General features: G+C 39.6%; 5 protein-coding genes across 8 annotated transcripts in view; 2 read left to right on the plus strand and 3 right to left on the minus strand.

Moving 5' to 3' along the window:
* Window positions 1–3384, minus strand: part of LOC138047497 (exonuclease V-like) — an 11048-nt gene extending 7664 nt beyond the window's left edge. The window contains exon 1 of one of the 3 annotated variants that reach the window (XM_068894372.1): window positions 3234–3384. In XM_068894372.1, coding sequence (XP_068750473.1) covers window positions 3234–3330 — 97 coding nt within the window. In that variant the 5' untranslated portion in view covers window positions 3331–3384. Of the gene's footprint in view, window positions 1–3015; window positions 3058–3233 lie in introns of those variants that run through there. The other 2 variants (XM_068894373.1, XM_068894374.1) reach the window with 2 other exon arrangements.
* A 38-nt stretch (window positions 3385–3422) lies between these two features.
* On the plus strand, window positions 3423–17708 carry LOC138047496 (TRPL translocation defect protein 14-like). The gene is made up of 13 exons (XM_068894371.1): window positions 3423–3758; window positions 8899–8966; window positions 11041–11078; window positions 11178–11215; window positions 11769–11897; window positions 12395–12489; window positions 12775–12879; window positions 14431–14508; window positions 14604–14699; window positions 15119–15215; window positions 16369–16463; window positions 16714–16829; window positions 17035–17708. Exons 1-13 carry the CDS (start codon window positions 3665–3667, stop codon window positions 17171–17173), a joined length of 1188 nt encoding a protein of 395 aa, XP_068750472.1. The 5' UTR covers window positions 3423–3664; the 3' UTR covers window positions 17174–17708.
* A 1950-nt stretch (window positions 17709–19658) lies between these two features.
* LOC138047500 (actin-related protein 2/3 complex subunit 3-like) lies at window positions 19659–23811 on the minus strand. Its single transcript, XM_068894377.1, has 8 exons — window positions 23692–23811; window positions 23509–23602; window positions 23268–23344; window positions 22636–22704; window positions 22015–22141; window positions 21211–21305; window positions 20757–20847; window positions 19659–19756 (listed from the first exon to the last, which is right to left on the minus strand). Exons 1-7 carry the CDS (start codon window positions 23695–23697, stop codon window positions 20785–20787), a joined length of 531 nt encoding a protein of 176 aa, XP_068750478.1. The 5' UTR covers window positions 23698–23811; the 3' UTR covers window positions 19659–19756; window positions 20757–20784.
* A 25-nt stretch (window positions 23812–23836) lies between these two features.
* Window positions 23837–26376, plus strand: LOC138047502 (cyclin N-terminal domain-containing protein 1-like). Its single transcript, XM_068894379.1, has 6 exons — window positions 23837–24141; window positions 24224–24299; window positions 24376–24541; window positions 25297–25459; window positions 25740–25975; window positions 26148–26376. Exons 1-6 carry the CDS (start codon window positions 23967–23969, stop codon window positions 26232–26234), a joined length of 903 nt encoding a protein of 300 aa, XP_068750480.1. The 5' UTR covers window positions 23837–23966; the 3' UTR covers window positions 26235–26376.
* A 278-nt stretch (window positions 26377–26654) lies between these two features.
* LOC138047499 (B-cell CLL/lymphoma 7 protein family member A-like) overlaps window positions 26655–27500 on the minus strand; it is a 3955-nt gene continuing 3109 nt past the window's right edge. For both annotated transcript variants that reach the window (XM_068894376.1, XM_068894375.1), the window contains exons 7-8: window positions 27198–27411; window positions 26655–26942 (exon numbers count right to left, since the gene is read on the minus strand). In XM_068894376.1, coding sequence (XP_068750477.1) covers window positions 26895–26942; window positions 27198–27411 — 262 coding nt within the window. In that variant the 3' untranslated portion in view covers window positions 26655–26894. The remainder of the gene's footprint in view (window positions 26943–27197; window positions 27412–27500) is intronic.

Here is a 27500-nt window from a genome sequence, read left to right on the forward strand (position 1 = left end):
ACTAACTTGATAAACCCTTTACTTTATTTCACTTTCCCACTGACACAGCACCACAGCTTCTTTACAATCTAACCCCTTTATCCTACATGTGAAAGAATCACTAGCTTTACTTCCAAAAACCATGAAACAATATTCTTAACCCTATGACCAACGGTTGTTTTAGACTAAACACTTCAAATAAGTGATTACTCCAATCACTACAATGCGTGCCACTTGCAGACTGTTAACTGCAGACTAAACCTGACTCACAGTTATTGAAAGCTAAAATGGGTGCTTAGACTTAAATACTGTTTATCATCTCTATTTGTAGACAGTCTGCAGTTGGCATACGCCTCCTGGAATGCTAACTGTTTCAAATAAGACAGTGCATAACCTAATCACCAATTTGAAAGCTTAAACCCTAATTCCTAAAATGCGAGCAGTGTCCCTATAACCTTAAATGAAAGCTAACCGGTAACCATTCAAAATACAGGGTTCGTACTCTCAAGAGTTTTTCAAATCCCATGACTTTCCATGACTTTTTCCAGTTTTCCATGACCGAAAGCTTAGCTGCCAGTTTCGAAAATTGTCAAAATTGTCCTTGTTTTTGGGGTATTTTCTGACATAACTCGTCTGCATTTTATTTTGTCCTTGCTTCCACTTCTGCAATAATTTACGCACCACACGTACGTACCGGTAACTATAATTTTCCATGACTTTCCATGACCGACAATTAAATTCCATGACTTTCCAGGCCTGGAAACTGAAATACTGCAATTCCATGACTTTCCAGGTTTTCCATGACCTGTACGAACCCTGAAATAAGTGCTGAGCATTTGATCCAAATCACGAACATTTGTTGGACTTTGATAGCACCAAAGACAAAAATCCACCATAATAATCCTAAAATGATTTCTTTAGTTTATTTTATACATACTCCATAAAGGGTTCTACTTAATTACAGAACGATGTCCAACTATGTTGAAATGGGTGTTGTTATAAGGAAAAAATTAAACTGGTTTGAAAACAAATGGACCGAGGTTCAAAAATTTTGAACTGGTTTAAAAAAATTAACCAGGGGATAAAATTGACCTACAACATAAACAGGCACTTAATGTATCACAAAGCACTTATGTCTGGTCAAGTCCTTGGTGTTTCCCACAACAACATCAGAACTCTGGGGTAAGAAAACAAATTATTTTTCCCAAGGGTTTAATGTTTACTGAGGGACAAATTGTTCAGTAGTCAGGCCAGGAGATTTGGACTCGGGGTCCAAATTCCCAAGAATTTTGAATTGTATCGGTACGGGGAGGGGATTTCTGGGGACACGAGACGTTTACCTGTATTTAAGCATTAATGTATCAGAATTGTATCGGTACGGGGAGGGGATTTCTGGGGACATGAGACGTTTACCTGTATTTAAGCATTAATGTATCAGCCTGGCTGGTCTATATTCCAAACCGAAATAATTAATGTCCGCAAAACAAAACAAAGCGGGAGCAATTGCAGAATACCCCGCAACACCTCACCACTATTGTTTCCCATGGGCGGCATTCTTGCGGCTAGTACTTAAACACGGAATGCCGGAATGATGCAACGCCGGAACGCCGGAATACTTAAACACGGAACGCCGGAATACTTAAACCCGGAACGCCGGAATACTTAAACCCGGAACGCTGGAATACTTAAACACGGAACGCCGGAATGAGACAACCACATTTACATTGCTAACTATCTTTTCCCCATTAGAAATGATTCGTATAAAAATCTGGAATTTTTGAGGACGAAGGAGAAAGGAAAACACAATGTCCAAGGATTGACAGGCAACCGAATGCAAAGTCACTAGAATAGACTCAACCGAAGATATTGAAAGTTTACTGAGCTCAAGGTATTAAAAATAGCACGTTGTCTACTTGTGATTAGATCATATTGCAAAATGAATCCTACCTCTTTTTCTCCGGACTTTGACTGGGGCTAAGAAGGCAGAAGTAAGAGGCGATTAATCAAAGCAAACATAGTTATCTTCCCTTGAGTAAAGAGACTGAATGGCATACAGGAACAACATTATCAACGATGACAACTGTTTTACCTTGGCAGCTCCATGGTTGTCCAGTAATAAATAAATTATCATAATTATTGAAAAGGCGGGAATATTATCATAGATTTCCAAATGGTGGGAAAATATTAAAGTTTGTTCTTGTTGGTCCCAAGGGGGTACAACGAAGCAGTATTTGTGTAAACAGAAACAAATTAATTCCATTATTCAGCCTATTTATTTCAACTGCAAACATAATTAACACCAGCAATTTTTCAATACCATGACAATGACTTTCTTATGTTGCGTTGAACGTGCCATAAGATTTTCCTGGAAGAAATAAACACGAGGTCTACAAAAAACTTGTCAAAAAATTGGTTTTCAATCTGTAAGGGTAGACATGCCATTCGTCTGAATACCGTCACAATTTTTACTGGGTTTTATTTAGGGCTACCAGGAGCTCGTGTCCGGGGGAGACGTATCGCTTGCTGTGTTCTCAGTTATAGAGTATTAGGGAGCTTAAGCACGCGCGATTGTGAGACGCGGACGGCAACTGGAAGAGGACATTTCTCGTACCAGGACAGTGGTGTCTCCCAGATTTTTATACGAATCATTTCAAATGGAGAAAAGATAGTTAGCAATGTAAATGTGGTTGTCTCATTCCGGCTTGCCGTGTTTAAGTATTCCGGCGTTCCGTGTTTAAGTATTCCGGCGTTCCGGGTTTAAGTATTCCGGCGTTCCGTGTTTAAGTATTCCAGCGTTCCAGCGTTCCGGCATTGCATCATTCCGGCATTCCGTGTTTAAGTACTAGCCCATTCTTGCTAATCGGAATGACAGTGGGTGGGTCGGCTAAATTGCAGAATATTTGCCTAGGAATGGCTTGCTCTTCAGACAATGCCGCCTAGGGACAACCATAGTGGTGAGGTTTTGCGGGGTATTCTGCAATTGCTCCTTTTGCATTTGTCCTCCGCCATTTTTGTCCGGTAATTATGAAAGTCTACCCATCAGCCGATATTTCAGTGATCTGTTGCATTGAAGCACTGTGTTTCTCAAAAAAGTCCTTGAATGAAAATGAGCGTACACTATTAAATGTATTGTTACTGAGTAGGCATATATTTAAAAAGCTTAGGCTTAACTTGAAATACACACGCGCCATTCATAGGCAAATATTTATTATTAAGTGGCCGGGTATTCTGCAGTTTAGCCAAAAGAAATATACCTTGTAGAATGGCCGCATGGATTGCTTCATCCAACAGTCTAAACTCTAAATCACTGACGATTTCTACTTCAATAGCGTTTTCGGCGGATTCGGCCATGTTTTGAACCAAACAGTCCACAGGTTACCCCTATGAGTAAAGTAACAACAAAGTACACGCTGACCAAATAAGGTAATTTCTTTTTTGACCTCGAGGAAGAGGACAGTCTCGACCGAGTAGAGGTCGAGTGACGTCTGTCTGTTTACACCGTCGGGAATTGTTGTCGTTAATACTTGTTCCGATTTCTGTCGTTACTCGTACCAATTTCTGTCGTTTACCATAGATTTAGCGCTTTAAATAGCGAATTCGACAAAGACACGAGAGACTTTAATAGACGAATTTGCTGCAGAAGAGGACAGCAGGTTTGACGACTCGAAACCAGGGAATTTGTGACATGATGCCTTCAAATACATGCGGTGTTAATGGCCTAAGGGCATTTGAGGAGGGTACGAAGGAAACAAGAGTTTATAAAGTTGTCCTGACTGGAGGTTCGTTTAATTTATATACTTGAAGTAATATGCGCGGAGAAGTGGCACATACGCAGAGTATCAAATAAATAAGCCTATGTTTTATGGCCCGGATGGAGATTGTAGTCCTGAAGAATTCTATTTCCTCTGTCGCTTATTAAGCTTACTTCTTATAACTTTTGTTCCAGTGGGCAGGAAACGTTCATGTCAATACGTGTGATTTAATATATATTTGCAATTGTATGGGAAACGACTGAGCACAACTGCCAAAACTAAAATTGAAAGGAAATTACAGCTGCCGCTGAAAGCCGGTGAAACCTCGGCCTGTTCTACTTTCTTACTCGTATTTTTTATCTTGTACAAAATGCCGTGGAAACCAAGATTCTCTTCTGTTCTTTATTGTTTACGTCGCTATTCCGTACACAATTTGAAACGCAATCATGTGGAAACGAAAGGAGAAGGAAGACAGGTGTTTTTGTTTCACTTTTGGTTTGTTACTTCCCTTCCCCGGGGGGGGGGGGGGGGGGGGGTGGGTGGGTGGGGTACTCCCTTATAAGGGCTTAATGGGGACGTGCGGCCAGCCAGGGTATGTTTTTCAGGATTTTTGTCTTGAACAGGGTATCGAATTTACCATTTTTTTGTCTTAATCAGGGTATCGATTTATCAATTTTTGTCTTAAACTGGGTTAAATGTCTTAAACAGGGTATCAAAAATCGGAATTCTGTCATAAAATGGGTAGGAAAATCAGCGATATTTGTCTTAAACAGGGTCAGGGTATGAGGCCCCCCCCCCCCCCCCCTTCCCCCGAGACTTCTTCCATGGGTCGAAACTTACTGTGTGGAGTGTTCGTGATAATTACTTAGCGACCAAATACTCATGTGATACTTCATGTGGTGTGGGCTCACTTAACAACAGTGAAATTACTGTAAAGGAATGTGCGGGACACAGCGGGCTCAAGTCACAGTCAGCAAACATATCATGGGGCATTTGGTTTGAAGAGTGCCGTCCAAGGTTACGGACTCTTTTCTCATACATACAGCCAGAAAAGAGAGACCTGCTAGCGGGGTGTTATTTTCACAAGTTTTCAACAGGAAACATCGTTATTATTATTATTATTATATTATTGTTACATAATATTATTGTTGCTTGTTTGCACTGGCAGCTATTCAATTACACCTAGGGGTGGAAATATATACATAGTAGTGGCATCCTCATCTCGAAGAGGCGATGGTTAGCGCTGGGGATTTCGGCAGGATCTTGTATGACTGTGTAGCCCAATCCTGGAGTGGCAGTCTCTGTTGCAGGTGGCACAGACGTGCCTGGTGGAATTGTGCACAGAGGCTGCTTGTTCTTTCCTCTCCACTGTCTTGCATGTAGCCTGGACTCTAGCATTCGCTTCCGCCTTTGACACCACCACTTTGACACTTTGCGGCCATGTATCTCGATGTTTGGCAATGTCCCTCCCATGCACTGGTGTCGATTAGTGCAGATTGCAATTCTTGCTTGGTGACGGCCTTGTAGCGCAGCAGCGGTCTACCTACACGACGGACGCCCTCCTGCAGTTCTCTATAAAGGATTTCTCTTGGCAGGCGATCAGGCTCCATGCAATGTGCATGGCCGAGCCATCGAAGGCCTCTCTGAATGAGCAGTGATGGCATGCTCAGTGAGCCAGTGAGCTCCAGGACCTCGGTGTTGGTGACTCTTGATGTGCAGCAGGCGCTAAAGGCAGCGTAGGTGGAATCCGTTGAGTCGCCGCTCTTGTGTGGCATAGGTCATCCACAACTCGCTGCCATAAAGGAGAGTCGACAGCACACAAGCTTGGTAGACGCACATCTTGGTCCTTTTGCTTAACAGGTCATTGCCTCACACTCGCTTGCTGAGTTTGGCCGTGACAGCAGCTGCTTTGGCAATCCTGAAGCTGATCTGAGCATCAAGCAGAGTCGAGCTTGACACGGTAAAGCCCAAGTAGGTGAAGGTGTCCACAACCTCCAGCTCCATGTTGTCGATGGTGATGACTGAGGGGGGACTCAGCATCTTGCGCCAGGATGTTGGTCTTCCTGAGGCTGATTGTTAGCCCAAACTCCTTGCAGGCATGGGACAGCTTGTCTAGGAGATGTTGGAGGGATGTTGTTGGGATGTTAAAGCAGCATCGTCTGCAAACAGCAGCTCCCATAAGCTTTGGTTTTGGCACGGAGTCTGGCGATGTTGAAGAGATGGCTGTCTGACCTCATCTGGACGTAGACACCTTCTGTACAGTCTACAAAAGCATACTGGAGCAGCATCGAGAAGAAAATCCTGAACAGGGTTGGAGCAAGGACACAGCCCTGCCTTACTCCACTGCTGACTGGGAAGGCATTGGAGGTGGCCCCATCGAAGCAGACCGTACCCTGCATGTCCTGGTGAAAGGAGGTGATAATTGCCCGGAGTTTTGGAGGGTAGCCAATCTTCTGGTTTTGGTGAGGTCCACGAAGGCGAGGAACAATGGCTGCTGCTGCTCTCGACACTTCTCCTGCAGCTGACAGAGGGAGAAGATCATGTCCACTGTGGACCTCCCAGCTCTGAAGCCACACTGTGACTTGGGGTAGACTGCGAAGCAAGGCTCTGCAGTGGGGTCAAGGTGACCCGAGCGAAGACTTTACCAACGATGCTCAGAAGAGAGATGCTGCGATAGTTGTTGCAATCACTATCGTTGTTCTTGTACAGGGTGACTATGTTGGCATCTCTCATGTCTTGGGGGATGTGACCTTGCTTGTGAAGCGGTTGCGGGAAGGTTTGCTTCCCATGCTTCAAAACGTCTGGCGGGATACCGTCATTCCCCAGTGCCTTGCCACAGGCGACACTGTCAATGGCTATGCTGAGCTCTTCTAGTGTCGGTGTGTTGTCAAGCTCCTCTATGACTGGCAACCCAGGTAGGGCATTGAGGGCAGTGTCTGTGACAATGCTCTGGGTTGAGTTAGAGCTCGAGATAATGCTCCACCCAATGCTGCAGCTGCATGCTCTGATCAGTGATGACCTCGCCAGTCTTTGATTTGAGCAGGGCTGTTTTGACACTCGTAGGGCCGGTGGCAGTTTTGATGCCCTCATACATCACCTTTGTGTGGCCACAGTCCGCTGCTAGCTGGATTTTGGCGCATAGGTTCTGCCAGTACTCGTTGGCACAGCGGCGGGCGGTCTGCTGGGCCATGCTGCTAGCTGCTCAAAGGGCGTCGTGTGTGCTTGGGGAAGGGTGCTGCTTGTGAGCCAGCATCGCTTTCCTCTTGGCCTCCATGACTGGCTGCAATTCTTCCCAGCAAGCCTCGAACCAGTCAGCATTCTTGCGTTCTCTCTTGCTGAATACAGCCATGGCATCACGGAGGTGAGACCATTTGGCATCTGGGTTGCTGGTTGTTGGTTACGCAGCAAGTTTCTCCTGGAGGCTGTCAGCGAAGCTCTGAGCCTTAACCGGGTCAGAAGTGCCGCAGGTGTTGATGTGGGGGCGACCCTTGGTCTTGGCGTGGTGGATCTTTCTAGGCTTCAGCCTGACCTTGCTTGCAACGAGCGAGTGGTCCGTGTCACAGTCAGAGCTTCTTGTGTGGAGGACACTGCTGAGGTTTGCTCTCCTAGTGGTGACGCTGGTGCTGGTGCCAGTGGCGGGATCAAGGATGTCTCCAAGACACTTTGTGCAGCTCCTTACACTTAAAGTGGCTGTTGGTGATGCAGAGGCCATGGTGACAGCAGAGTTCGAGCAACCTCTGCCCATTCTCATTCATCCTGCCAACGCCGAAGTGGCCGAGGCAGGTAGGCCATGCTTGCCAGTCGGTCCCAATGCAAGCGCTTAAATCGCCTAGCAAATATATGCCCATGGAACTTGGGATTCCGGATAGTGTTTCCTGTAGAGCCGGCATAGGTGGATATGATGTTCACAAAGCCCGCCGTCATTTGCATGCAGAGAGCAAAAATTCTCGATGACCCTCTTGAGGGCAATCAGTGAGTTCCTCACGGCAAAACCTGTGCCATACTGCCTCGGCTCGTCCTGGGAAAGGCCTTGCCAGAAGAAGGTGTAGTCTCTTTCCATAAGTGACCCACTCTTGGCCAGGTTTCCTGAAGACAGGCGACGTCAATGTTGAGTCGTGCCAGGTCCTTGTTTATGATGGTGATCTTGCGGGAGTCGTCCATTAACTGAAGGTCAGCAGAGAGACCAGGGCACATGGTGCAAATGTTCCAGCTTGCGATTCGAAGAGCTGGAGTCTTCGTAGTTTTTTGCTTTTGACTGCTTGGTGCAAGTACTTGCCAGCTTGTCGGGAGGGTCCCCTAAGCTCTACATACCCAGTAGAGCAGGCAAGCAATGATGTGGCAGCACCTTACTGGGTGGGGGCTGCCCAGCTTGAGGTGGGCGGTAGCCACCCAATGAAGCTGCGAGGGCTTCTCCCACCGTTGGATGAGACCCCTGGCACTCCTTATGCCAATCAGTCGGAGCTGAGAACCGGTAAACTGCCTCATCACGTGTTGTTCCGGAGTCTTGCGACACCGCTGGAGTGCCCTCTCCAGTTTGCATTAAGGCCTGACGAGAGTGTCCCCCTCTCGGTGTCACTGGCTGGGTCCAAGGGAAAGGAAGAACCAATACAACTTGGGGCTAGTTCCACTGCAGAAGCTGCTGGAAGGAAGTGCTGAGCACCTGCCAACCGCCTTAGGGGCTCCACTCCGGATTTGTCCTCGAGGTTTGTCCTGAAGCCTTCCTGAGATCAGGTATAGCCCCAAGGCAGCAGAGGTTTGAAATCAGGATTTACATTCCCCTAGATGGGCTGCCTTCACAGGCTAAGACCCCCATCTACCCTGGGAAACTGGTTTTAAGCCGCCATTGGCTTCGCCTTCGCCCCTTCTCCTGTCGGTGGTGCCAGTTCCGCTGTGCGGAGGCCAGAAGTTGGACTTAGCTGACAGAGGCTCTTAGAGTCGCACGCCATTGGGAGCATTTCGAGAGGTTGTGAGAGCCCAGCCTCACAACCCACTCCCCGGCCATAATGGCCTTACAGAACTAAATATATCCATATTATAATATGTAAATATAAACATATAATTGACAATAAACAAAATATTATCATAGGTAAAAAAGAATGCTTTGCTGCTGAGCTAAAAAAATTTTATTGTAAAATTGGGTGGATAATAATTGTTTTTCCTTTTGAAGGTCCTTGTGCAGGGAAAACAACAGTTCAAGCAATGATGTCCACTTTCTTTGAAAATCTTGGCTGGAAGGTGATGACATTGAATACTCACATTAACCCACTGACAAGTAAAATCATCTGGCATTAGACAGAAGTCTCACTCCAAGGAGTCAGTGGGTTTATAAAAATAATAATATTGTTTCTTTATATTTGACTACGAGCATATCTGTTTCAACTGAGAACATTTTCAAAAAGATAATGTGCCACATCATTGGTCCAGCAAGTCCAGTCCATTATTTTTGCGCAGGCAGTCATTTATAGAAAAGCAAGTGTTCTGTTTACTTCTTTGACACTAATACTGATGTATAAGATATTAAATAAAATAAAACATGACAACCAATGAATATATTAAAATGAATCTGAGACACATTTTTAATAGCATATTACTCATGCCTTCACCAGTTCAATATTGGTTAAAAGTGTCCTTGTAGCCAGGTGAGCAGGCTCTTTCTTTGTGGGGAGAGTGAAGAAGATGCAGGATGCATGCAAAGAGAGAGCCATTTCACACTGACTAGTTACATTGCAAGTGAATGGATAGTTGCAAGATAGCAACTTTAAATTTATAACTTGTACTTGAATATCTTGGCCAGCGGTTTTTGTGGTAGTGCACTTACAGTGCACTACATACTATGTCACTGGGTTGTGAGAGTGTAAGTCTGTGACTGCCAATAGGCCCGCAGTGCGTGCATTATAAGGTCACGAAAATAAACAGGTCTGTTGGAAGCGTGCTTGAGTTTCAACAAAATGAGCCCCAAAATCTGGAAGAATTTGTGACCCTGCTATTTCCAAAACAAGGGAATTACCTGGTGATATATTCCTCGTCTAAGAGAGTGAATTTTAGGCTTTGCAGAAACAATGGTCAACCACAAGAGTTGTGCCATTGTGATCTTTGTGTTGAATTCACACATTTCTTATCAATCTTTAAAACACTTGAAAGAAAAAAAAAAGCCAAAGTAACAAAAAATAAAACCCGGTGTCTTGCCATCATTTTGCCTCAGATGTATCCTTTGTTTTATGAGTAAACATGCAAGGTAACTTGATCATGGCCCTGCTGAATTCAATGTCACTTAAAATTTTGTGATTTACTTGTGCAGCCAAAAGTACAATAGAAAAATTGAACGTAGCAAAAATCTCCCAAATTGTTTTTTGCTGATGGTAACTTTTTATATTCTTGGTTCAAAATTTACGGTAAGTTGTTTTTGTGTCGCAAATTTTGTTGCTGATGGCATAATATTTTATTCTTGATCGACAATTCCTGAGAACTTCCCTCTGCTCTTCCCAAAAACTGTGTATCAATATTCATTGACTTTTGCATCAATATTTGTTTTGCGTAAAGCAGGCTAACAAAATCTGTGCCTTGCTTAGTTCACATTTTCGAGCATTACAATAGAATTTTCAGTCCTATGTTTCTGACGGCAAGTCGTGTATTTTGATGTCTCCCATCCAATACTAAACCCACCGGACAGGGCTTAACTTCAGTGAACTTTTGTCTTAGAAAGCTGTCAGATGGTCAGAGCGCACACTTAAACTTGTGGTAAAAAAGATGTTGTGAGGGAACTTGAAAATGATCAACATGTCAGCCTCAAAGCCAATGTTTCTCAATTCCCTTTTATTTTTTCAATCTTTCTGGGTTTAGTATTTTACTAGTAACCACATGTCTTCTCAGGGGGCTATATTAATGCCTAAGACATCTACTATGGCACTATGATGACATATGGTACCAAAACAATATCGTGTACTATTAGAGCTACATATTATGCAAAGATAACATGAATCTCCTGGAAGACAAAATGTAGCTCAGTTGACAGTTATGCAATACAGTGCTGTGTTACTGCACTACCACACATACGCAATGTCTGTCTATTTTTTACATACATGTGGTCCTGCACAGTTGAAATTGTAAGTGCATTTTAAAATTCAAATTTCTTAAGTTATCTGAATGTCAATGTAGATATTGCAACAAGTCGGATCTGACAAACGCATTTGTCAACGCATTGTTCAACACGTCAGCTGACATGTCACTGACATGTGGCCGACGCATCACCTACATGTAGTACACATTCGCTAAACAGCAAGTGAAAACTAAACTTATTGATCATTTGCAGGTTTACAGGGTTCCAGAAGCAGCAACTATGCTACTGGGGTAAAGTTTTTTTTCTGTGTACTACAATTTTCACAATTCTAGGGTCATCTGTAGGGTGGTTATGGATAATCTTTGTTCCATTTTTGTTTTCTTCTTCAGAGGGGGTGTAAAGTTTGCTGATCTTGATGAACATGATGGTAAGCTTTAAAAGTTTTTTTAAATTTTTTCTTCTTTGAAAGTAGATTGAAATTGATAGCCTGCAAGTTAAGCAGGCTCTTGCGTTGAAAATGGCACAAGGTCAAAACACAGTAGACTGGAGACTAGTCTCGAAACCAGTCACCAATCCCCTATATTTCGATTGCACACCCTTTTTAACAGAAGATCTGGCTTGCAGGCTATGAAACTGATGGTAAACAAATACCTTTAAGACTTTTTATCCTATGTGTAGTAAACATAAAGCTATTTTAGTTTGGGAAGTTGGTTGGTTACTTGTCCTGCCAACCCTCGCTATTCCCCAACTGACTCTAAGGTATTTGGTTAACTTCATACAATGACCATGTTCTTACACAGGCAAAATTTAGATTTTCATTAAGTTCTGTTTTTCCTGTTTTCCGTAGAAAACATCAGTTTAGAATACAGCAGAGTTAAAAATATGTATTTCCCAATCAGTAAAATGATAAATTTGAGTGGTTCCGAAGGGTGAAATGGTGATGATAATGCAGTTCTGTTAAAACTAATGTCATTTTGCAGTTTTCACGTTTCAGCAAAATCTGTTGAAGACGTTGTTGCAGTTAGAACAGACATTTTTTGACATGGCAGCCACATCCAAGAGAGACACATTGGTGATAAGTGACAGAGGTGCTATGGATCCATCTTCATGTACGTTTGATAGTTTTGAAATATTCCTTTCATATATTTGCAAACACAATAATAAATATTATTATTTAATAATGCTTTTAAGCCCCAGTTAATATTGTAACCTTGTTGGTCAGTGTGGTTGGTTGGGGCTGGACAATCTGCAAGCCAGCAAGTCATGCAAGTCTCGCATTTAAGTCTAAGCACCCATTTCAAATAGCGCTGATAAGCAGTAAGTTAAGTCTAAGCACCCATTTTAAAATGGTTAGCTTTCAATAAATGATGACTCACATGGCTCGCAATGTTTGCTTGTATGACGTGAAAACATGACTTGCATGACTTGCTGGCTCACACATTGTCCTCACTCTGGTTGGATCAGGTTGTGTTGGACATGTCAAATGCCATCCAAAAAAAGATCAACTTAGTGCTACAATGTGTGGTCAAAAAAGTGTAGGCCAACACCATTGTAACAGTAAGGTAGGGACTTATAGACTACTATTTTTATCTTTGGTACACTGTAGATATGAGTCCAGACCAATGGCAAGTTCTTCTCAACAATAACAACTGGAACAATGTTTCATTGCGTGATGCTAGATATGATCAAGTCATTCATTTGGTGAGTTGATATAATTTGATGAGAAAGAAAAAGAACAGCTTCCTGATATCCATATTCCAAAATGAACTAAGGACCTTTCTTTTCAAATTATTATAATCCTTTTCCTGAGTTTTTCAGTTGATTAGCTTTATCTAATTTAAACCTTTCTATAGTAAAATATATAATTGATTTTGACTGTATTGCAAAGTGCCTTTGAACTTAAGAAAACTAGCACTATAGAACTAACCTCAAAAAAACCGTTTCTTTTTTTATCAGTAGAGAAAGTCACTCCTCTTTCCTCACCAGGTATCTGCTGCTCAGGGAGCAGAAGAGTTCTACACAACAACAAATAACCATTCTCGGAGTGAACCATTAGAAGAAGCCAGAAAATTAGAAAAGATTACACAACAGGTCTGTTTCAAATATTATTTCACTTATCATTAATTTTATTCTTTTTTTCTTTTTTCACATTTACAGCTGTATATTGTGAGTCATATCACTTCATAATATTTTTTGCCATACAATTATTGAGTGACATATACCTCGAGGACTAATTTATACAGACCTCTCACTAACTGAGTTTCATCTATCTTTAGTGACACTTAATTATTTTATAGATTTTACTCTGTCTAATGCTTAGCTCTTATTAAACTGAGCAGGAGGTCTGTATGAGAGAATCTTGACCGAGGTCGTGGGTATACAGACCGAACGCAGTGAGGTCTGTACATACGACCGAGGGCAAGATTCTCCCATACAGACTGACTGAGCTTGGTTAATAAGATTATTATATGGCAAACAAGAACAATTTAATTCATTTAATGTAACTGGTATGTACTAACTGACATTTTGCTTGCATGCAAACGGCGATGAGTGGTGATGAGCTGAACTTAATTCTGTCAAAGTTTGCTCGTCATCCTCTCTTTTGTCATCATGCTGTTTGGCACTTCCATAAATAAATATTGGTAGAAGAAAATACTCAATATTTTTGCATTTTAGTTTGCATCTTTTCACCGCAAAACATTACCGGTCTGGATGCCGGTCTAGATGGGAAAATCTAGACCGCGGTCAATATCGATTTCAGCCAATCAAATTCGTGAATTTTGTAGTTCCCAGTCCTCGTGAGACAGAGCCATATAATAACAGGCAATATTATTTTACTTTTAAGTGGGGGCCAATTATAAGGGAGGGGAGTTATTAAATGGGACATTATTAAACCACGAAACAGTGAAATGAAACACCAAAACACCATATATATGACCCCACCATACATTGAATACTACCGGTAACCAACAAAGGTTGGATTTTGAGATTAAATAAAATGTTATTGCTCCTTAGAATTCATTGAGACTAAGATTAGGATTCAGATTAACATTGAGATTAGGAACAATAATGTTTAAGGACAGTGCCTACTAATTAAAGATATTTTTGCCCCGGTGTGTGATTATGCAGGAAATGTAGATCTTTTTCAAAGATAATTCATGAATAATCTTTGTAAAAAGCTTTAAAATACAAAGCAGTGTATGGCGTTCTTTCTCAAGTTGAAGCTTAATTATCTCTCAAAAAGATCTACTCTTTCCGGATAGTTTTAAACCGCGCAAAAATATCCCTATATTAGTAAGCATCACCGATATGAAATCTGAGTATCTCAAGATGTGCAGAACGTGTGCGCAATAACTATAGTAGGCACCGTCCTTAATTTAATCTCAAATCCAACCTTTGTCGGTTAGTATTCATTATATGGTGGGGTTATACATGGTGTTTTGGTGTTTTGTTTCGTGCGTTAGTAATGCCATATTAAATGGGGTTAGTAAGATTTATTTTATTTCTATATCTTTAAATGATGCATCAAAAACATCTTAAAAAATTAAATTTAGCAGGGTGTATTCCTAAATTGTTCATTTCTCAGAGCTATTATTGGTAATTTCTAAAATGCATTTATCATTATATTGGTTTAATTAACAGTCTTGGGTGGGTCACCCCTATGTTGATGTCATCGACAACTCTACAGATTTCAACAACAAAGTTCGACGCGCCATTGATGTAAGTCTATCCTGATAAACATGTTTTTACTTCTGACGGTGGTCACTGTTAACAGCTTTTCTCAGATCTGTAACTGAAGTCTTGAATGTTTGCAGGCTGTTTGTAACAAAATGGGTCTTGATACAGGTGATAGACTTTTTCCAGGGAGCATTAAACGGAAATTCCTAGTTTCAACACTTCCAGATAACAAGGTAATGACTTTGAGTCCTCTTACTGTAAAAACTCCTTTAGCTCTTTGACACCCAAACCGGCCTGAACCAGCCAGACTTAGTATTTTACTCTGTCTAAGGCCAGACGATTTTACTCGTCAATGGGTTAAATCATGTGAATCAGTAGTTAAGTGCTCAAGACACACAATGTGCAGAACAATAATAATAGATCTGACAAGCATCATTCTACATGGGGACATTCTTTAATATTTTTTGTATCGAGAGTTTAAAAAGGCGCAAATTTATGCTAGCCTAATAATTTGGCAGTGGCCCGGGGTGGTCCAGGTGTCAATGGGTTGAAGTTAGTACATGAGAAAATAAATAGATTTTTAATAGTCTGAATAACTAGTCTTTGATGAAATACATGGACTTGATTAGTTCTTGAATGTCTCAATTTAAAGGAATTCCCTGTTTTTCAAGACTTTGATGTGGTTCATGATTATCTTTCAACATCCAACCCCAAGATGCAGGCTCGGCTGAGAAAAAGAGGACAAAATGGCAAGTTTGGTTTGACTGGGTATAATTATCATTACTATAGAGGGGTTTTCAATTGAGTGTCGAAAGTAATTAGCGAATTGCTTTGGTTTTGCATTACTTCATTCAGTGATTGGGTCAAAGTTCTCGCACCACTTTTTCAACCAATCAGAAGTGAAACCAAAACCAATCATGGCTCGCGCATGCACATTTTCTCGCGCTTTGTGTTGGCTACCTGAGTGTAATTACTTTGAGTTTTGATTGGTTTACTGGATTGTCTCCGTCCTTTTTGATTGGCCAAAGAAATTACTTTGGTTTTGGTTTTACGACACTCAATTGAAAACCGCTCTAATAATAATAATTAATTAATTATTATTATTATTATTATTATTATTTATATAGAAGCCTAAAAAAGCCTCCATGGAAGTTTTAACTTTCAGTAACTTTTTCTTGTGCCAAATTTTGCTTGTGAAATTATCCTAAAAAGTAACTAAGAATTCTGGCAGTGATTTAGTGGACAATAGTTTGGTTGCAAATTCTGCAGAGTCTTGAAAGGGGCAGTTTTACTTGTATTTTATTAATAAGAACATTCTTGTAATGACAGAGATAGAAGAAACAATGCTATATTTCATGTACCAAGAATCATATCAGTAAACTTGATATTTTTTGTTTGTATTGCTGAGGATGGAAATGGATTGAATTGGACAGTTTTTTAAAGCATAACAGGGACACAGTTAAACCCACACACTTTTGAACAAAAGAGAGAAGAGGGATGTATTTCTCAAGTGTTGTGGTCTGACTTTTGTATTCTATATCCATGGGTGAACCTTTCAGTGGTAATTCTCCTGAGGCAATATCAACTGCTTCGGCAAATTGGAATTCGAAGATGATGGCATCTTATAATAAATTATTATGTACCATACAATCACTTGATGTGGATTACTAGTGTTGATTCCATTTTGGTTTTGGATTTCACTGAGATTCATTCATTTCAGATTTTCTACACTAAGCACGAGAGAAACACACTCTTGCAAAATCATACAAATTGGTTTCTTGTCCATTATATCCACAAATTATAGATGCCCATCTGCTTGCCATGGCAAGAAATGGTATCCTCAGTTAGTATTCAGGCACTGTACCTGGCCAAAAGGTTGACGAGTCTGTTGTTGGTTTTTAGGTCAATATACATATATGCATACTTTGAGAAAAGAAACCAAGTTCAATGGACAAGTTGTTGAAGTCAGAACCAGTTTATCAGCAAGGGACTATGATGTAAATTGTCAATTTTATAATTAGCATTCATATATCATAATAATATTGTAATGCAGTTATCCCTCACCCTTTCAAGACAGCACGTGTCCCAATCTCATGTAGTGAGCCAAAGATTGTGCTCCAGAATATATACCGGTATATAATATATATATATATTTCTTTTTTTGGTAGACTCCAAATGAAATAAAATTAAATTAAAGAAGAGATAAAACACACATCTTGTCTAATTCATGATTGTAATCTGCTGCAGATTTTGTATTCTCAACTTGATTTCACACGTCAATCAGTTTTCAAGACAAGAAGATGCTTTATGTGGAAAAACCAGTACTTTCAGCTTGATATCTACAAAGAACCATGCCATCCAAGGTAAAGTTATGCTTAACCTTTTGAATATATATTTTAAGTCAGCTTGTCGATGTTAGACACATGATTGTGTTGACTTGTTTGAAATCCAAATTCTCTTCAGTTGCTCTTTCTGCTGTATTTTTTTTATATAAAGCAAGACTTTAATAGATTATTCAAGGAGATGTCCAACATATTTTCCACATAATTGTTTCTTTGCCATTGACAGGTGTAAAGGGCTGCTAATTCTTGAAACATACACAACCAACACTGGGGATAGTATGGAGACACCAGACTTCCTGGACATTGTAAAGGAGGTCACAGGCAACCCACTCTACTCCATGTTTAACTTATCTCTAAAAGACTAGAAGAAAAACTAATAATTTATTTTGAAGTTATCCTTTGAATGGAAATATTTTTTTCAAGTTTTATAGCTATTTACTTGGAAAGTTCTGCTTTTGGTATGTGTACTATTATAATTCAATTATAATTGCATTAACCATTGATGATGATATTTAATTATGTGTTGATCTTGTTTCCAAGCAGTCTGAGTATGTCATATCATTTCATCAACCTTTATTCCTTAATTGTCTATGATGTCAAACAAGGATATTGATGTTAGTTCCAGTGTGTTTGTGACTACTGATTCTCTCTAGGTGGAACCATATTAGGTACATTTTATTTATCTGGTGATAAGGTTCAAAGAATAGATTATGACCTTTGAAATACAACCAAATGAAACACCACCATCAGGACACCAATATTGATTGCCATGGATTTGCAAAACGTTCTAAAATTACGATAATTACTTTTATTCAAATGTGAAGTTACATGTGTTATAAGGATGAATAAATTAATTAGCATTTGAAAGAAATAAATGTAGGTAATTTAGGAAGACTCAAATGAGCTGTGTGGCAGCATGTGTTTTAGTGGTGTTAAAGAATTTTAAAGATGACTGGTAAATTAAAAATGACTTGCCAAGAACACTTTTGACACTATTTATAATACACAATCAGGAAAAATTGAAGAGTACAAGGCTTTTCATTTTTTCAGCTTGTATTTGCCAGCTTTTTGCAGGGGTTTCAATTAGTCTTTTAGTAAATGGTAGCCTGTGTACATCCGCCGCCTCCCCTGGAAAAAAAGAGGAAAAAGGGGAGGAGGCGGGTGTACACAGGCTAAGTAAATGGCTGGTTTTGTGAGCTAGGTGGCTGTGGCAAGAAAGGGGCCATAAGGCCCTTTTTCCTAGGGGTGTCTGCCGGGGTAGACTCCCCCAGAACATTTTGAAATCTAGGGGCTTGGAAATGGCATTTCCAGCAATCTGGGCATTAACATCAGTCACAAGTATTTACTAACACGAAAAAAGTTAGAGGCCAATTTTTTTTGCACTCTCGATCTCGTTGAAATATGACAAAGTATTGCCTCTAGCTGCAGGGTTCGTACACGTCTTGAAAACCCTTGAATTTTGAGAGTGCATTTTCAAATCTCTGCTCTTCATTGCTGGTCCTTGGAAGTCCTTGAATTTTTTTCTGACCCGCATTTTTTATCTTTGAGAACTTCAGTGAAAATAATCAGCCACTCAAGTCATGTCATAGAAACGCAACAAGCTGTGGGGTCGAGAATGGTTACCAGTGCCTTTGCATTATTTTCACGCATGTACGTTACGGAAAATGAGGAAGAACTATACTGTCAGACCATTTCTATGGGTAAATTCATCGATGTAAATAAAAAAGAGGTCCTTGAAATTTCAAAATTTGGTCCTTGAAAGTCCTTGAAAAGTCCTTGAAAAGTCCTTGAATTTTTGGTCTGAAAAAGTGTGCGAACCCTGTAGCTGCTCGCTTTCTAGTTGTCTCTTTCATTTTTAAAAAACAACATGTGGAAAACCAGAATGGCGCAGTGAATGTGGTAATGTGTCGTTTAGACAAAGACTCTGGATGCTTATGATTTCAATGCACTCTCAAAACATCGAGCACATGGACATAAGGTGAAGGAAATCTAATCCAAACATCTCTAGCGGGATAAACATAAATTCACAATATCCGGCTACTAAATTTCTGGTTTGTAATAGGCTGATTTAGCAACAGAACGGGAACGTCAGTGGCGACGGCGCACACAGAAAAAACACCAATGAGAATTCAGAATAGAATAGACCCCTTTGTTTTCTTCTCTATTCTAAATTCTTATTGGTAGTTTTGCTGCGCGCGACGTCGCCACTGACGTTCCCGTTCTGTTGCTAAATCAGGCTAGTATGAACACGAGGCAAGATTTGGCACCAGTCTTTCTCCTCTATTCATCCAACATGGCGGACTGCAAAGCTCGCGTTGGCGAGTGGCAAAGGTGAATGCATATAACTTGGAATTCATAAATAATATCCAACATCCAAAAAGGAGCAGAACATACAGCAAAAGGTTTCTTGATATTCTAGTTTTATTGAATGGATCAAAGTGAAATGGTGAGAATTGTGTAATTCAAGGTTCTCAAAAAAGTAGGCAGCGATAACTTAACAAGTAGCCGGCGGAGTTTGCCAGTTGCCGGCTTCTAATGAAACCTCTGTTTTTGGGGGTGTGATGGGAGAGAATACAGATATGCCAGCACATTAAATATTTGAGATGAAACTCTCAGAAACAGTTCCCCAGATAAAATAAATGTAAGTGTATACTTTTCTCACTAATAAACATGGTGTCCAATTAGTCCTAATTTTCTTTAATTCCATAAAGCCTTTTTGTTCAAGTGATGTATTAAATTGCTAATCTTTTTAGCCTTCTTTTAGCCATTTTCTGGTTGACAGAAAGTGCAGCATGCTTTCTTAAGGGTGTAAAATGTGGACGCAAATGAAAAGCAAGACAAGATCTCAAATAAATTTGTACAAACACTTTATTTTAACTTAAAAATTTCACAAATTGTTTGCATGTTTACAAGCTGACCGCTTTCCAAGAAGCAAAATCTTTCAAAACCTAGGATTAAAAAAAAAAAAGGTTTGATCACCAACAAGTCCTTTATGGGCCAATATGTAACTACAGGTAGGCTTTCACCAAACAGGTGCAACATGTTTGGTTTTTAGATCGTATCCCATTTTACTCCTAGTTCTGCGGTGTTAGGCCAATTTTTGAGCAAACAAGATACATGTACCAACAGCTCTTTCATTCCGTTATGGCCAAAGTATGAACACAACAATATTAAATAAGCTTGCAAACTATCTAAACAATGTCGGTCACTGTTCTGCATGCACATTACACATGACCTCCAAAGGATTTACATAAACCATCGATAACATTATTGCAAGTTGTAGAATACATTCGCACACACCTGCTCATTTTCAGACAGCCTTATTATCAAACAGTAGCTGCTAATACATAGATGTTATTGAACTAGTGTTAGGTCCATACTGGGAAAATATTGGTCGAGTTCCTTCTTTGGACAAGTTTATGGCGAGGTCCATGAACTTGCAAAAAAGGAACAAAGACCAATATTTTCCAGGACAGACTGAACAAGCTAGTTCAATAAGGTTTTTATTATATTGGCTCTCTTGCACGGGGTTTTCTATTCATCGAGTCTTGCCTCTTCACCTACTTCCGTTAATGGTTCTGGACAGTAATATTTTTACTGGAACTCTGACTTCATTAAATAGAAAAAAACATTTCTTGCATTTTTCTTTTTTATGTCTGAGAAAAAGGAAACAGAAAATGGGAAAAGTTTGGCAACCTATGTATGCTGCTCCGTGACCGCTCCATCTTAGCAGTCTATATTGCAAAATTCTAACTGCTTAGAGAAAAAATCTGAATTCTTCTTTTCATTTCAGACCATTTTGCCTACATGTATATAATAAATGAAAATAACTGTCAGGTATTTATTGTTAAAAGCAAATAACCAAGAGACTGCTCAACTCTCAGTTTGCAAAGAGTAACTTAGCCATGAAAAGTTTTGTAAATGCTGGCATCTGTTTGTTTTACTAACTTTTCAGAACTTTGACCTCTTGTTGAAATTACTGGCCAGGAGCCGAGAGACTTTTGTCCATAAACTTCCTCTTAACAAAGCACATCCACCACTGAAAATACAACAAAAACAATGAAATGGTCTCAATGATAATTATTATTTTGAATGGAACATCACCAAAGTGCAACAAGAAACAGTAGTTTGTTGAATCAGCACCTTGATGTCAAGATCAATCCAGACTCTTTAACAAACCTTGCATGATAAGTAAGCTCCACGATACCCTTTATTACACTTATTACACAAACTAATAATGGTTCAGGCCAGTTTGGGAGTCAAAGGGTTAATAAATACATTTGCAATGAAGAAACACTTTGTATTTTCCTCTGTCTTACGCCAGACGATTTTACTCGTCAATGGGGAACCTTCAGGAGTCAATGGGTTAAACTTTGACAGATTCTTAGAGTGCCACACCCACCTTTGAGGGTTTATCTGTTTCTGGATCAAAGACAGCTTCAATCAGTCTCAGGCCAAGCTCTTGTCTTAACTGAGTGAGATATGACCTCATAGAGTCTGAATGAAACAGGGAAACATTTACAGAGAACAATAGTTTTAATTAGGTTTATGAAATGAGGGCTAAATCACACTCTAGGTTTAATACGAAACCCGAGTGTACAAAAATTCAATCCATGAATAAAATTGGGAGGTCACAGGTTTGAGGCCCGGCTGAGAAGAAAGTGCTGCTTTTGAAATAATAATTATTATTCTTTCACCTTCAAATAATTACATCTGCAAATGGTTCTACTTTCACGTCTGTTGGAACAAGGCTATAAACCATTCGTCCCCTCTCATAGCCACTGTGAGAAACCCACTCACTGGTTGAAAGGAGTAGGGGATGGAGTCCTTAATGTTTTGGTATGGAGGGCATCTTTTCACTTCCTATTCAAGTCCAGCCACCCCTCCCCCCAGAAAAAAACCAGGAGAGTTGGCTGTACACTGAGGCTATTCACTTCCATATTCAAGCAACAATAAACCTGTTCCCTCCCCCCCCCAAAAAAAAAAAAAACAGTAATAATTATCAATATGGTAATTAGTAGCCCTAAAAGTTTAAGACCTAAACGGGAGAAGCTAAAAGATGTAGTTCACATGATTGAAGTTCAGTGCTCTTTCTGTGACAAAAAAAACTGGTATTTATCAAACACATTTGCCAGTAAGTGTGATCTTTATAATAATAATAATTACTAGTGGCAGAGTAGCATTACAACAGAGCATTCATCTTGACCTGCTTCAGCCTTGCTTGCTGGTTTTTGGTACATGGCATTTAGTGGAAATCCACTATCTCCTGGGAGAGTAAAATTAGCAACTGCTAATGTCTGCATTTCTTTTTTACCATCTGTTTTGGACTGACACTGAAATAAAGCATATCAAAACTTATTAATCCTGTGAGCACTCCCTCGCACTTACTCTGTAGAGTGTGCAACACAAAAATGCTTGTACAGATTTTGCACCATTGTTTCTTTATTTTGCTTTTCTTTATGCATCATGCACCCTGTGGATTATGCAGAAGCAGAACTGCTCTTAGTCAACATACTGTTTGGTACAAGCCTGACTGGTAGACTGAGGGAATTTTCTGAACTTACCAGTACTCAAATTTTTCTCTCAACTGATGGAAGGATTAGCCATTTTAAAATTCAGCACAGTCTCCTTTTCAATGAGACACCCGCACGTCAATATGTCTTGCCTCCACAAATTATTGTAATGTGTAGGACACTAATTCTTATTTTATTTTGTTACAATAATTCAAGTTTAAAGTCACTTGTGTAACCCTTGCCTCACTTAGATATTTGCATTCTGTGAATTGTACCGTATATATTTAGAGTAAATAATCAGTTTGTAATTTTACCCTTTGAAGTTTCTTTAAACATTCAGAGATGTACAGTGTGAGATAAATCAAAACACGATCAGCTGGGCTCTGAAAAAAAAAACCATTGCTGTTCATAAGTTTATCATAAATAGCAAGAGGCTTGCACAAGATTCTGTGATGCCAAATTCAATAACAATCACTATTTGATGAAATCCAGTCCCCTACTGATCCCTCCCATGCTCCACGCTTCTCCGGTATGATTATGGGGTGGGTCCATTGACAGGTATATTCCGCCCTGTGCACAATAGTATTAGTGGTGTTTGCTTCTAGACAGCATGCTTGTTGGTATCTCTGAACAGTTTTCCATTGTTTCACTTACACATATTAAATCAACTCTCAGCAGGTAGATCTACACCCTAACCCATCCAAACCCCCAATCTAAACCTGGCACGAACTGAAAATTCTTGCAAAACAAGTCTACGTTGTAAGCAAAATCTGTCACCATATTGGTTTACCAAGGCAATCCTTGCAGACTTTGTCTCATTGACTCAATGTGGCATCTGAACGCCACAAAGCGGTGTGAAGGCGTTATAGGAACTGAGTCCGAAGTCAACATTTAATTTGAGCTAAACTTCATAACTAAGTTGTAACACAATTTCACCAATACAAACCTTGATTTCATAACTTTTAAAAAATACGTTGGCTTTGAAATAGTAGATCGCTTCGTAAATTATATCGTTGCTTCCATCTGAAAAACAAATAGGTGCGAAAATGTAATTGATGATCGTTTTACATATATACATTATTTCGAATCAACATTCCCTGGAAATGCCAATGATCAAGCTGTTCACAAAAGATATACAGATAAACGTTCAACAGTTGTAGCTTTTAGGCTGACAATAACAATTATACCTCCAGGTGGAGCTGGTCCTTTGCACTTTGTGTTGATGGGCAGCAGTGCCATGTTGCCGATGGTACTTGCCGCTTGCAGTGATGAATGATAGGCCTGCAAGTTTGAACGATAATTGTCAATAAATGCACAGGAAATTTTTACTGCACAATTTACGAACTTTGAAGTCTTAAAAGAACGCTTACTGGCATAACTGAAGCAAGAAGTTAAAGACAAATTTCTCGAAAAGAATCACACTGCAACGGAAGTTAACCTCCTCCAACGGCATACCATATATGGATATTTTTCCTTTATTGTAACCAAGACCTTCTCCAAGAACCAAATTGAAATGGACTGGAATAGAGTTTCAACAAACTTGTTCCCAGGGTCTTTCCGACCGTCCTTTCCCGCCAAAAGGGAGTGTACAGCGTTGGCCGTCAACTTCACCATGTAGAAGACGTTGATGCTTTGATCTTTTGAAATGCATAGAAGTAGAATTTTTGGTACTCCGCCAGAACCTGTCTTCAACATGAAGTCAGCATGTTTGCCGCCAGAGTTATTAGAGGAGTCACTGTATGTTTTAGCTGATAAAAATGAAAAAAATATGGATGATGCCAGTAGAATACAGGGATTTTTTAAAGGAGGAAACACCGCTGGTAATTATCAAAATTGAAAAAAACCATAACCCCAACACATTTGAATTACCACTCCAACTAAGCTGAAGTTATTGTTTTCCAGAGTACGTTTTTCTTTTATGTGAAGAAATGGGTCTACCGTCACAAACACGTTTTTTGGCAATAGAAATTTTTGATAGGTAAGCCAAATGTTTTGCCTCCTTTTTGTTCCCTGTCTATTTTGATGAAAGCTGAAGTGTATAAAATTCCTCACAGGTTCATGGCCAAACATGTATGTGGCCTCTATGAACTAATACGTTCAAATTCAGAAACAAACCAGCAAAGGAACTGGAAGGAAGTTGAAAACAGAGTAAAAACACAGCTTCCCCTGAGAGTGATGTCCTGTGTGCAGCTTGCAAGCAAGTTGACCTCACATTACAAGGTGAAGAAGTGAAAGGATATCACATAAAGCTAACAAATCATTATATATTAACAGCAATTGAACATGACTTGCCGATTGCCCATTGAATAGAGTTTTAAAGTGCTGATGTCATGAAAAGTAAATTCAAATTATGGGATTTGTTGGGGTATTTTGAAAGAATAACACCTGCAAGGCCTACTTGCCAAAAAACTAGCATTATGGGGCAAAAAGGTACTAGTCCCGTTTTATTCTGATGACTCCATACAAATCCTTCTAAATTTGACTCTGTTCCTAACAATATGAACTGAGTCAAATTTTAAAGAATTTGTATAGAGTCATCAGAGCATAACTGGGCTAATATCTCGAACACACTTTGCCCTGAAATTCTAATTTTTGGTAAGTAGGCCTTTTGGATTTTCTTCTTTCATGATACCCCGAACAATCCCATAATTTCACAAATGCAATTTTTATGACATCACACTTTGGGACTGTGTGAGTGAACAAATGAACAATCAAGGAAGTGAATGATTGAATACATGAATGGATGAATGATACAAGAAATAGATGAATGAAATAGAAGGACAAGTTATTCAACAAATTATTAACTCTTGAATCCAGAACAAAGAATGTGCAGATTTATGAAAAATGGTTTGAGGGCCTAACCAGGGAATTAGAGCTTCTTGTTTTCAGGATTAAGCTTTCGTCAGGAATCCCCCACCCTGACCTCCCCTTGGAAGTGTGCACCATTTCTTATGGTACTTGCATGAATTTTTCAGGCAGTTACAGCGAGCAAAGGTCAGAGATTCCTCAATTCCATTGGCCATTGCTACACTATTGCAAGTATAGTAAAGTCAGAGCTACGAATCCTTAAGACATTGGACTATCATATCCTCATAACAACACCTCTTACATTTCTGGAAACAATTTTGGAGATACTGGGTAAGTGAAAATTTTGACTTTGTCTGAAGTCTAATAATGCCAGTCGATCTTTCACAAGAATAAACTGTCATTTCTGGTTTGGTTTTTTCAAATGAGTTGTTAAAGAAATATTTGTGAGCTGTCATTTTGAGGATTAGCCCTTTTTTTTCAGCGGGAGGTTGCTCATTGTCATTTTTATTCTTACTACTTACTAGCTCTGATCATTACTGTTCGCTAACATTCAATTTTGTTAGCTATTGGTTTTAACAATTATTCCTTTCCATTTCATTTTTCCACTAAGGACACAATGATTCCCGCTCACAGGTTAAACTCCTACACGAATCCAGTGTGAAACTCCTTGACATAGTTTACCTCAAGTTTGACGAAATCTACAACAAGCTGTGCATGGCTGCGACAGGAGAGAATTGCATAAATGACAGGCAAAAGCTCTCTGTTTTAGCAAATGACCTCATGTTGCTTGCTGTGTCAGTAATTGGAGCAGCATCCTATGTTGTAAACCAGGCCACAAGTGATATGGTTTGTTTAAAATAATCTTGTGTTAATTTTTTTTGCTTCTAATTTTTGGTATTTAAGATGAAACAAGCCTGTACCTAAGCTTTAAAGATAAAAAAAAGGTAGTGACATTACTGCACTCCTCCAGATTTACCATTATCATGGGCTAATGAAGACTGTTTTTCTGGTTATGTAGGTTGTGGAACAACTTGGACGGATCACTCAAATTCCAGTGGACGATATATTAGATTTTGCCACCATTATAATAGAGCATACATTATAGATGTAAGACCCAAGTTACTTATTTTTTTGTTGAACCAGTGGAGAACACATAGAAAGTGAAGACAATGGGCAAGGGAGATCCAAAACAATAAGTTAAAATTTTCGCATCTTCCACCCAGAAAATACTGCTCTTTTAATGGCATTGCTTTCCTTTTGGACATGGCCTTACATGTAACTGACAACAAATCTCTTGAATACCCTCCTGGGTGAGACAGAAAGCTTGCCCCCTGGCATACCTTGTTAGATTCAGCAAAGAAACTACCCTACTTGGTCTTGCATTGCTATAGTTATTTATTATTCATTCTATCCAATCTGATACCCAGAAAATCCATCTTTGGCCTCTGATTGGATAGTCTATACCAAAGAATGTGAATTACTACAAAGTGGTATGACAGCTAAAGCTACCAATAAAATTGTACACTTATTTTATACAGAAATTTATTTGATTTGCTTAACAAAATGGCAATGTACAGAACATACACGAACACTTTCCATGACAAATTTACAATGAAAATCTGCTTTCACACTATTTCCACTTCAATAATGCATAAATAGAAATCTATTTTGCCATCTGCATGTTGTCACCTCATAAATATAATCTGAACGTATTTCTACCATAAAAATATTACTTAAGTTATCACAGGGTTGTTTTTCTTGTGCTTCAATGAGAATCAGTCCGATATCTTTTTAATGGTGGAGATCCACTTCCCTGCAAAGCATTGAAGGAAAAGGTGTGTTAACAAAATGGATGAAAAAACAGATTCCATAACACATCAGGCAATGACAATGTAAACTAGGGGAAGCATCAAGAGAAATCTATAATAATTATCTATTTGCTCACTTTTTGGTGGAAAGGCAGAACTTCATAATGATGCAAATACATTTGAATGGTGATGTACAGTGTAGCTATGCTAAAATCCAAGGGTAAACAAAGATATGGTGATGATGATCTACTATTACCAACCTCTGGATTGCAATCCTTGTCTAGCACACTAGTGATGTCAGTGGTCATTTGAGAAGAGAGCCCCTCAATGTCATTGGAAGGATCATCTCCGACACCTGCCAGATCGGTCACAGGTTGCAGTGAACTTTCAGTTGCAACATCAAAGTCTTGGGAGTCCTCATCATCTGGAACCATTCCTATTCCAAGTCTGTACGAAATTGTTGCACTCTCGTCACTAAACACAACAAATTATAAAATGTAGTCAAAATATACCATTGACTTATTATCATTACTTGTTTCCTGCTGAATTCTGTTTCTATTGTT

This window comes from Montipora capricornis, chromosome 4 (genome assembly GCF_036669925.1).
Source record: "Montipora capricornis isolate CH-2021 chromosome 4, ASM3666992v2, whole genome shotgun sequence".
In the NCBI taxonomy this organism is placed as follows: domain Eukaryota; kingdom Metazoa; phylum Cnidaria; class Anthozoa; order Scleractinia; family Acroporidae; genus Montipora; species Montipora capricornis.